General features: G+C 46.4%; 1 protein-coding gene across 2 annotated transcripts; it reads right to left on the bottom strand.

Annotated features, from left to right (window-relative positions):
* Nucleotides 1–5,289: 5,289 nt before the first annotated feature.
* LOC138952753 (UDP-glucuronosyltransferase 2B10-like) lies at nt 5,290–10,569 on the bottom strand. 2 transcript variants are annotated; one of them, XM_070324473.1, is made up of 4 exons: nt 10,514–10,569; nt 8,888–9,238; nt 6,669–7,964; nt 5,290–6,027 (listed from the first exon to the last, which is right to left on the bottom strand). In XM_070324473.1, exons 3-4 carry the CDS (start codon nt 7,872–7,874, stop codon nt 5,704–5,706), a joined length of 1,530 nt encoding a protein of 509 aa, XP_070180574.1. In that variant the 5' UTR covers nt 7,875–7,964; nt 8,888–9,238; nt 10,514–10,569; the 3' UTR covers nt 5,290–5,703. The 2 variants fall into 2 exon arrangements, with proteins under 2 accessions (XP_070180574.1, XP_070180575.1); XM_070324474.1 differs by lacking the exon at nt 8,888–9,238 and having other exon boundaries at nt 10,514–10,560.
* Nucleotides 10,570–11,648: the final 1,079 nt, after the last annotated feature.

Below are 11,648 nucleotides of genomic sequence, written 5' to 3'. Positions count from 1 at the left end.
ACGGTGATAGAGAATTGTTTAAACTGAATTATGTGACACAAATGATTCAAATGAACGAATTTTCGACTAAATTGCATTTGCATCCTGCTGAAGATGAGCTCTATGCACGGATTTACTTGGTTATGGAAGCCTTGTGTCAAATTGGACAGAAACGTTTCTTGTCTCCAACGATATCAAGGTAAGAAGGCTGAGAAAAGTGCAGTGCAAAACATTGCACAATATTTATTGTACAAAATAAAGTCAACTACTTGAAATACAGTAAAGGACGAATAGAAATACACTCCTATAATACGTACGTAGATATTGTTCTTCATCTTGTCGTGCGAAGGATCATGTACTGTACATTACTAAAGAGCGGTTTCGTTTTTAGGTTTTTGTTTGTGGTTTTGTTTTTACATAAGAGGACAACATCTTTGTACTTCGAGACTTATTAAACAAGCAGGTTCTCTTTTGCATGGTGGGCTTTTCTAGCTGAATTATTTACGCAGTTTGTTCAGATTTGTGAATTTGTTTGTTCATTGTTGTTTCGTGTCGCTTGAACCCAGTGGGTCACACGAGACGAGGTCACCCTGTACTAATAACTCGGCCTACTCAGTTTGTAAAAACTATTCACATTCAAGGCATACAGTACTCCCCGGTTAACGTCACTACCGTTTAAGGTCACACCTCTGATAACATCAATCAGGGTGTTGGTCCCGACCTAAAGCCTTCTTTGTATTCAGAAAACCTCGCTTAGCGTGACCTCGGATACGGGAACACCTCTTTTTAGGTGACCCCCGTTCTGGGGCCAGTCAGTTTCATAAGCCAGAAACACAGTCGACCAACTGCAGTTGTCCGAGAGAACCACAGTAATCCGACGTTATCGGGTTTCACGAACAAAATTTCAGTCGGCCGACTGCGGGTCGTCTCACCGGAAGTTGGCCAAACACGGTGATGCTCTCCCCCCAACACTGTGTTCGGCTTACTGCGGTAAACCGAAAATAAATGTAATTATCCGCACAGTCAATGGCAGAATGCTCACACTTGTTTGGATTGTGAGCCAAACCTTGTGATTGTTCTTCGAAATGTATCTATCATGACGCAGTAATCCAGGAGACAAGTCAGGGTTATGTCTTGAAGACGTCACATTATGGCGTAAGAGGGTTCGACGTCACGCGAAGGAATTACTGAAAGTCTCGGTCATTGTTATTTTGAGCGGGCCGAGACTTGTTTTTTCTTCGAAATCGGTCATTTCCACGTGCGAATGAGCAAACGGAAGTGGTAATGTTGCTAAATTTAGCCCTCGACTTGGCCATTCGGATTACTGTACAGTCGGTCGACTGCGGTTGTCCGCGGGTGACGGTGATTCGCTCATTCTTCTTCTTCGTCGTTCACTAGATGGAGATGCCAATCGCCCGCACGAAAGCAGCTGTCCTCTGTAGGTCCTCCAGGCCGCCGAAGAGCTTGACCCTCAGTGGTACTGGTTCCGGCCACGATGCCTGCCTGGGAGCGTCGTGGAGTCGGCAGTTCTGCAGCAGGTGCTCAGCATTCATGATGTCTGCATTGCAGGAGCACATCTCGGACTCGCCAATTCTGAATTTGCTGTACATGTGGGCATTTAGTCGGTTGTGCCCTGTTCTCAGCCTGAACAGAATGACCTGGTCCCGTTTGCTCAGTTGGTAATAGCAGTCAGACTGGTTGAAGTTTGGGTGTTGCTGCTTCCATTTTTTTTTGGATAGGGCTTTAATGACAGTCTTCTCCTCTGAATAGGAGACCTGTCTGTCCTCTTGTTCCAGCTGACTTCCTTTGTTTGCCAGCCTGTCAGCTTGTTCGTTTCCATGGATCCCGCAATGTGCTGGTACCCACTGCAACGTCACTTCTGTCTCAGCTGTGAGACTCACCAGGACTGCTGCCAGCTCGTTTAGGTCTTTTTTACGGGGGTTGTGCAGCGCACTTAGAACAGAGAGAGCGTCTGTGAAGATGACCACTTTTGATTTGGTTCGTGGCAGATTGGCTTTAATCTCTTCTGCTGCTTTTCTGATGGCTTCAGTCTCTGCTTTAAAGTTTGTGGAGTATTTTCCGGTGGCTAAGGTGATGTGTGCCTCTCCATCATTGTATCTGATGTACACCCCGCCTCCCCCGTCTCGAGTAGCTTCAGCTGCAGACCCATCTGTGTACACATGAGTCCATTTTTCTTTTGGGTACTTGGTGTTTATGTGCTCCAGCGTCAGCATCTTCCTCTCTGGCTCAGATTGAGAGTCTCTGCCTGCAACTCCTGGTACTTCTTGACAGATAGTTGGGAGCTGGTCTCGTTTCCAGGAGGGGACCGACATGACTGATGGGATGGGCCTTGGTATGTGGTCCAGCAGCTCGGGGTCTCTCCTTTCAAGGATCCTGCTGTGTTGTACGAAGCTTGATCTTTTGAGTCTCCCCTTTGTTGGCTGATTCATGCGCTCGTGCATCGGATGGTCCTGGAGTCTTTTAAATTTTGCGGCTTGCGTCAGTACCTTGGTGTCTCTTCTGTCTTCAATGGACTGCAGGCCTGTGATTGTTTCCATGGCAGAGATAGGAGTGCTTCTCATAGCCCCAGTCATCATCCTCATGGCCTGGTTCTGCACTCTGGACAGCTTGTCTGTGTTGGATTTAGCAGCTGTAGAACTTGCAGCCATTCCATATTCGAGGACCGGGCGGATCCTCCCCACGTAGAACTTCTTCAGCACACTCTGGTCGGCGCCCCACTGCGTGCCAGACAGTTTCTTCATCAGAGCCAGTCTGATCTTTGCTCTGGTCTGGTTCTTCTGGAGTTGGTTCTTCCAGGTGAGTCGTCGGTCCAGGGTGACTCCTAGGTATGTAGGTGTGTCTTCCGCTCGTAGCTCCTGCCCGTTTAGCTTCAGAAACAGAACCAAGCTATGCCGTCGGAAGAAAATCACTGAAATTTCACTGTCCCTAAAACGTGGGGGTGTTTTTCATTGTGAGAAGTATACCGGTAGGGTTCTCCCATGGCGGACGGGTTGGTTGCTGGCTAACGGGGCTCTGGTAAAGACGGAGATGTGCTGGATAGTACCGGTGTGACGGCACAGAGGCCCAAGGACACAAGCGGTCATCTCAGCAACCTCCAAACGGGCAGACTGGACTCGACAACCATGGTAGGTAACCAGTCTAGGAGAAGGAAAACTCCGAAATAAAACCACGGGCAGACCAAGCTCAACAGCCCAGGAAGGCAATTGGTCTAAGGGAGGGACCCCTGATCAACGTCCATGGCCGAAGCCGGAGATGCGGGACCCCCTGGGTGCCAAAAAGCGCTGCATCACGCAAATCACAAAATGATGGAGACAAACCAATTCGCTCATGAAACGCGCTTTTCGGTGACCCGGCGATCAACCACAGTCCATCGACTGGGCAGTCGATCGACTGTCAGTCGGTTCACTGCTATCTTATGAAACTGGCCCCTGGTCTCTAAATGCAGAAGACCACCGTTTAAGATCAAGCGAAACTGAAAGGAAAAACATCTCCCAATTTTGCGGCCTTGACAGGTTTTTTCTCCATATGACGTCAAAAGAGAAGTGACGCACAAATGTAAACGTCATCAGATTACAGTACCCCCCGGTTAACGTCACTACCGTTTAAGGTCACACCTCTGATAACATCAATCAGGGTGTTGGTCCCGACCTAAAGCCTTCTTTGTATGACTAAGAAAACATCGCTTAGCGTGACCTCGGATACGGGAACACCACTTTTTAGGTGACCTCCGTTCTGGTCTCTAAATGCAGAAGACCACCGTTTAAGATCAAGCGAAACTGAAACGGAAAAAAATCTCCCAATTTTGCGGCCTTGACAGGTTTTTTTCTCCATATGACGTCAAAAGAGAAGTGACGCACAAATCAGATTATTTGGCCCGATTATTTTACCCCAAAGAGAAGGATGAGGAAATCTTTCGCAAATAAAACTTGGAAAATAGTTCCCGCCAAAAAAGTCGTTGAACCAATCAAATTGCCAGTTCATCATGTCACGTCTGCTTGTTTTCCTGCCGGTTTCCGTGTGCTGCTGAGTAGTGCCAATTTTAGGCCAAAATAAAAGACATTGTTGAAGATTTGAGATATTTGGAAGCTCTCTCTCTCTCTCTCTCTCTCTCTCTCTCTCTCTCTCTCTCTTTGGGGCGGGGACGTAGCTCAGTTGGTAGTGCGCTGGCTTTGTAGCCAGTTGGTCGCTATCAGCGTGGGTTCGATCCCCACGTTCGGCGAGAGATTTATTTCTCGGAGTCAACTTTGTGCAGACTCTCTTCGGTGTCCGAACACCCCCGTGTGCACACATGCGCACGAAAAAGATCCCACGTTCACAGCGAAAGTCTCAGGGCTTGGAAAACACGAAGACACGCATGCATCATCTCTCGTCTCCGATTATCATGATCGTATTTCGATACTTTGACGAGACAAACCCAATGCTGATGTGTCAAAGAAGACAGCCACAGCGGGCTTGTTCGAATCAAAGTATCACACCATATCTTCAACGTATTACCAATACCTGTCCCAATATAGACCAGTTGGTCTAAGAGGACGTTAACCCTAATAGTCAGTCAGTCTCTCTCTTTCGTTCCCCCTTTCTCTCTTCTCTCATGGTCTCTGTTTCTGTCTGTCTGTCTGTCTGTCACTCTCTGTCTCCGACCCCTCTCCTCTCTCTCTTTCTCTCTATCTTTGCCCCTCTGGCCATCTTTCTCTCTTCTATCATGTCTCTCTCTCTCTCTCTCTCTCTCTCTCTCTCTCTCTCTCTCTCTCTCTTCCTTTCAATTTCCCCCCTACTCTCTCTCTCTCTCTCTCTCTCTCTCTCTCTCTCTCTCTCTCTCTCTCTCTCTCTCTCTCTCTCTCTCGATCTCCCTCTTTTTAACTCTATGTCTCTCTCTCCGTCTCCTCTCTTTATCTCTGTCATGATCAGTTTGTCTGTGTCTCTCCTCTCTTTCTATGTCTGTCTGTCTTACCTCACCTCCTCTCTCTCTACCTCTCTCTCTCTCTCTCTCTCTCTCTCTCTCTCTCTCTCTCTCTCTCTCTCTCTAATGCAGCTGATGGTCTCTGTGTCAGTGTCAGTATGTATGTCAGTGTGTGTCTCTCTCTGGATCTGCCCATTATTACGTCATTGACTTTCAATTGGCGGGAAGTCTTTTATGGGGCCTCAAACTAAACTCTGATCTCCTCGGATAAGATCAATTTTTTTTCTACTGAAATTGATCTTATCCGAGGATCAGTTAACGTGTCCCTCGGATAAGATCACGATTTTTTTGGTCCCAAGGGGGGTCACCTTATCTGAGGAGTACTGTACTTCTTTAGAGAGAAAATAGCAGTTATACACAAATGGCGAGCAACCTCTTTGTGGATTTAAAAAAAAAAGCCTCGCTTTTGCTTTGGAAGAATATTATAAGATGATATTTAAACAATTCTACTCAAACGGCACTTAGCAGTTTGCAAGCTTTCAGGGCTCCCCAAAGCGCGCGTCCATGCGTCCTATACGCACTAGAAGCCGAAAACACGTACTAAACATTTATGGAGAGGGTCCCGGGACGCGCTAGACTTTAAAAGAGCGGGTCCAGGGACGCACTGAATTCTTTTATCGTGCGTACCGTAGATACAATTCTCAGACTGCAAAATTCTGCAGTGGGCATCCATGGACCCTCTAAAAAGTGAAAGTGGGGGTCCCGGGACGCACCAGGAGTGGCGTCCGTGGGGAGCCCTGCCTTTACTCCCTTTTCAATTTCGTTTTGCAGAACCTTCCACAGAGATATTTCAGGCAGCAGACCAGCACCATCAGGAGAACAACAATAGTCCCACCAATGATCCCAAGAACATCCAGCAACAGGAACTGATACAGAGGCATCTCCTGTCCCGAAGACCTCATGTAGTCGCCGCCATACTTCATCACGTGATCAAGCCAGTAGGCCGCTGACGTCACGGGGACGCCGTGCAGTTCCCGGAAGAGCGTGGATGCCTTGGTGATGTTCTGCTTGTAGTGTGGGTCTTCTATCAGGTGTTTGATCGTGTCGGCAAGTTCTTGGTCACTGATCTAAAAGCAAAAGTAAAGGTTTGTTCTCAGGTATTGTGTCGTGGTAGCATCTTTAGCATTTAAGATCAAAACAAAAATGTAAAGAGAAAATGTCGAAGACTGTGTGAAATTGCAGGAAACATATCCGACAGGCAACAGAGACGTCAACTGGCATAACTCGCTCACGTACTCAATAGATTGGATTCAGCAAAACCGTTCCACCTCACATAACGAGAGAGAGAGAGAGAGAGAGAGAGAGAGAGAGAGAGAGAGAGAGAGAGAGAGAGAGAGAGAGAGTCAGACAGACAGCCAGAGAGAGAGAGAGAGACAGAGAGAGAGACAGAGAGAGACAGACAAACAGAGAGAGAGAGAGAGAGAGAGAGAGAGAGAGAGAGAGAGAGAGAGAGAAAGAGACAGACAGACCGACCGAGAGACAGACAGACCGACCGAGAGACAGACAGAGAGACAGACAGACAGACAGAAACGTACACTGACAAAAACAGACAAACAGATATATAAACATACAGGCAAGCTGGCAGACAGGCCTCAACAGTTGGAGAAAGACAGGAATACAGTCATATATAAAAAGACAAAGAACAGACAGAGACACAGACAGAGATTGAACCTGCAGTCATATTTCAACATGCTGCCTTTTCACGTACCTTCCGTATGTCCCTGGTGGTGCCGAATCCTTTCGCTTGCATGATGTGCGCGTTGTCTTGCTGATCAAAGAACAGGGGCAAACCCAACATAGGTACACCGTGGTACACGCCCTGGTACACCCCGCTTGTCCCGCAGTGAGTCACGAACACCCGGCAGTTGCGGTGAGCAAGAAGTGAGTTCTGAGGCAACCACGATGACGTCATAATCTGCTCAGGGTCGGGTGACGTCACATCGAAACGGAACACCACCTTCAAAGGGCGCAGCTTCAAAAAAGCGGACATCAGCTTGTCAGTGATGTTCGGAGGCATGTTCTTTACCATGGAACCAAAGGTCACCACTACAGCTCCGCCTTTAGCGTTGTCCATGAAGGACTGGAACCTGGACTCCAGAGGATCTGGAGGCGCGGCGGCCATGCTGCCGATGTACTTGACGTTGGGCAATGTAGGGTAAGGGTAGAAGACCACAGGGTCTAAGTGCACCAGCCACAACTCGGCACGTGCTACCAGCCTGTCCAGAGAGACGTATGGCATATCTGGAGCGTAGCGCGCAACGACATCTTCCTGATGCCACGGCCTGTACATGAGCTGAAACAAGAACAGCAGCGTGTTCTTCAGTCTCTCGGGCAGAGTCATGTGCTGGTTCAGCTCTGATCTGAAAGCCGGTACCGTTGCCGGGGAGAAAGCCGTTCTGCGACCAAAGGGTTCGAAACTGAAGTCCACGCAGGCGAAGGGAATCTCAAGTCTGTAAGGAAAAACCACGAACATCTTGGCGATAGACACGTTGTCGTCAAACACGAAGAGATCTGCGTGCACAGCTTTCATCTGTTGAAACAGTTCTTCGTTGCTGAGGATGTCGTGAGCGATAGCGTGGTACCGTTCACACACAACACTAAAAGGCATGCTCTCCTCGGCGAGGTGAGGCTTCAGGAACAACTCGACAACGATGTCGTCTTCGATGCTGTAGCCGGTGTGGAACTGGATGACGGAGATTCCTGTGGTGTTGAGAACGTTCTTGTCCACCAAGATGTCCGGTACCACCAGCCAGACCTGGTGACCTCTGTCCATCATGGCGTGTGCCATCTGCACGTGGATGTAGGCCTGGCTGGTAATGGGGAAAGGCATGAAGATAACTCTACTGGCTGAAGATGAGTGTAGCAATACCAAAGAGACGGCCGAGAACATGAAGCACAGCGACATGGCTGTCATGGTTGTGGTGGGAAATTTCCTTTCGATCTTAGTGCTGGAATTCTCGCATGTGATTTTCCTCTGGAGGTGTAAGCACAGCTCGTTTATTATCTGTGCATAAAGTCACAAAAATATAAGTTAAGCGTCGTATTACTGCTGATAAAAAGGGCACTTATCAGACACGTACACATAGACCGAAAGAGACTCACAGACAAAGGTGCGCACACGTAAACACACACACACACACACCATACACACACACACACACTGTGACATCGCAGAGCTAGAGTCTCACGGGGAATATTGAAATCCCAGCATGGTGTGAACATATGGTGCGCCAAATTGATATTACTATCGTTAACAGTTATAAAGGGTTTTGAAACTATCGTTAACTGTTATATAGAGTTTCGAAACTATCGTTATCTGTTATATATGTGATAGGGTGGAGTGGAAGGGGGGAATAGGCCAGGAAGCATAAATGAGACGCCAAGACAGAGGTTGCGATAACGTGACTTTTAATTAACGTACACTAGAAAGCACATCAGAAAGCAGTGTCTGATGACACATGAACAGAAAAGAAAACATAATATAAGTACATGATATAACAAGTAGAAACGCACAATTCGTACCAATGCATCCTAACCATACATACATTCCACAATAAACCTACTATATCAAGTGAACAGAAGGGGGGGGGGGGGGGAGAAAGAGCGGTTGGGAGACAGGACCTATTATCCTTTACAACACAATAGATCTCCGGGGACACGTCACGTCTGCACGCATTGAAGCTTGACGAGGGCCGATAATTTCAAGGTCCATATTACTAAGTTACTAAGGGGAGGTTACTCTAGCTATGACGTCACAAGGCACGCTACGTCGTGAACAAAGACACTCAGCTGTCGCGGGAAACAAAATGGCTGACACACATACATGCATACATACACGCCATAGCATCAATCATACGCTCAGAACACATCATAGAACTGATTAAACATAGCAAATACAATAATACCAAAGAAACAATATCTACTTACAGTTCCGTCCTCAAGATACAGCCGCACACAACTCGTCGGAACTCGAATTACGATCCCGGTCGAAAGTCACCTCGCTGATATAAACCCAGCTCTAAAACGTTTTTCACACACACACAGTCTCTCTAGACAATCCTCGAATCACTCCTTCGCCAAAATAAACGTTATAATGGCTCAGCTACACTCCTTACATTAACACAGTAATCGTTCAATCAAAAGTTAAACAGCACAAATCCAAGCCGATACGTTGATAGTCGTCGTCACGTTGATAGTCGTCGTCGGCTTCTGTGGCGCACCCGCCAACCACCAACCCAGACGGATTATCCAGATCCAGATCCAGATCCGATACGCACACTGAAACACGTCCTCTCACTTAGAAATCACACCGGGTACTGTCCTAGCCCACGCTATCATTCTGAGGCTCACGCGCGCACCCGTTCAAACAATCAACCAATAAGAAACCAGCCTCCCTACACACCTAAAATTAGCTACAACACACAACAATCCTAGCGGGAGACACAACTTGGGTCAGGGGAAGATAATAGACAGGGAGTAAAAGTGAGGGACAACAGTACGTGAAATTGCCACACGGCTACATCCCCCCCAGCTCTATACCAACTGCGTCCTCGCAGGTATAACGCCTCGGGATTAGCTGAAAATGACATCTATTAATCAAACACAAAAGACAAATACAAGTTCACCCAACTGTGAAAACAACAAATAAAATCAGAAACTGTAACGGATGACACGCACAGTCACCCAACCCATTCATGCAAGACACAATACAACCAGTAACTATTAGCAACACAACATTCTAAGATAATAAGCCATTCCATTGGTTAAAGACAAGAAGAAGGAGGGGGGGTAAGGGATTACGACCTTCCAACCGCAGCTGACACGCTTCTCTGTATCAAATACAAAGGAATTCACACCTACTTGACGAAACGCCCAGTCCAGCGATACCCAGACAGGCCGCTGGCGGCACATTGCATAACGAGGTACCCCGGCGAGAGCGGCTTAACGTCAAAGAAAAACAGACTATGGTCCCTAGTGGACACAGCCGACTGAGCGAGTTTACGACCGCCAGGTGTCTGAGCATATCAAAATTTAACTTAAGACAGAAAATGACATTACACAAAACATAAAGCGATCGGCAACATGAACTACAAACACTAGACTGGAAAATAACAAAACTTTACTCTATAATTGGTGACTGGTCACCCTGTCACATATAGATAACGATAGTTTCGAAACTCTACATAACAGTTAACGATAGTTTCAAAACTCTGTATAACAGTTAACGATAGTTTCAAAACCCTATATAACAGTTAACGATAGTAATATCAATTTGGCGCACCATATGAACAAGAGTGTGCAGAACTCGTCTGCTGGCAGGCAAGCACAATATTTAGGCAGAATGAGGTCACCGACATTTTTCCCATTCCCCAACATTCTCTCTGTCTCTCTCTGTCTCTCTCTCTCTCTCTCTCTCTCTCTCTCTCTCTCTCTCTCTCTCTCTCTCTCTTTCTGTCTCTCAAGCATAACCTTCATATTTCACGGTACAGTAAAAGAAATAAACAATATATCAACGCTTGTGCAATATGAAACTCGAAAGCACTCTAGACTCACCTGGGACACAATCTCTCAAGAAAGGCTTCTGTTGTGACTGTGTGCAGTCTACACTGTCACTGAACAATCACATGAGAGCGCTCCTGTTTTTACATTTAGTCAAGTTTTGACTAAATGTTTTAACATAGAGGGGGGAATCGAGACGAGGGTCGTGGTGTATGTGTGTGTGTGTGTCTGTCTGTGTCTGTGTCTGTGCGTGTGTGTGTGTAGATCGAGCGATTCAGACTAAACTACTGGACCGATCTTTATGAAATTTGACATGAGAGTTCCTGGGAATGATATCCCCGAATATTTTTTTCATTTTTTTGATAAATGTCTTTGATGACGTCATATCCGGCTTTTCGTGAAAGTTGAGGCGGCACTGTCACGCCCTCATTTTTCAACCAAATTGGTTGAAAGTTTGGTCAAGTAATCTTCGACGAAGCCCGGACTTCGGTATTGCATTTCAGCTTGGTGGCTTAAACATTAATTAATGACTTTGGTCATTAAAAATCTAAAAATTGTAAAAAAAAAATTAAAATTTATTAAACGATCCAAATTTACGTTCATCTTATTCTCCATCATTTTCTGATTCCAAAAACATATAACGATGTTATATTTGGATTAAAAACAAGCTCTGAAAATTAAAAATATACGGGTCCTCTATATGTGCAGACCCAGAGACGGAAGCCATGTCCCACCCCCGTGTCACCACAACGGCACGTACAAGATCTTGGTCATTCTGCCATAAGTGCAAATGGCTGATACCATCAAAACAAGCATACACTTGTGTATCTCGTCAAAAGCCGTGAGGGAGTAAAACTCGAATTATATAACCCATAATCTTGTCCTTAAGAGGCGAACTATTTAGCCTGTAGGACATAAAGCATTCTCTCTTCCCTTTGCTTCCGACAAGAGTGTGGTTGGAAGAACAGAAGTATGGCTTGCTGATGGAGAAATAGGTCAGACCAAGGGGGACAACAACCGCAGGAGGGAGACAACTGTCAAGTGTGGAAAGAAGAGAGAGAAAACATCGTGATTTGTAGTCTTGCCAAAGGGAGCTGTTGAAAAAGTGGAACGACGTGACACTGCTTTTGAATAAAGTCTGCTTTATTTTTTGCCAAAAAAAAAAAAAAATTATTAAACGATCCAAATT

This window comes from Littorina saxatilis, linkage group LG17, assembly GCF_037325665.1.
Source record: "Littorina saxatilis isolate snail1 linkage group LG17, US_GU_Lsax_2.0, whole genome shotgun sequence".
Classification (NCBI taxonomy): domain Eukaryota; kingdom Metazoa; phylum Mollusca; class Gastropoda; order Littorinimorpha; family Littorinidae; genus Littorina; species Littorina saxatilis.
Note: the sequence above shows the minus strand (reverse complement) of the source record. Positions and strands in the feature narration are given on the sequence as shown.

What these genes read in the sequence shown, in the direction of transcription:
- LOC138952753 (XM_070324473.1), bottom strand. Translation starts at nt 7,874, where the DNA reads ATGACAGCCATGTCGCTGTGCTTCATGTTCTCGGCCGTCTCTTTGGTA. An exon ending in CCACCAGGGACATACGGAAG is followed by an intron (nt 6,028 to 6,668) that starts GTACGTGAAAAG and finishes TTTTGCTTTTAG; the next exon opens with ATCAGTGACCAAGAACTTGC.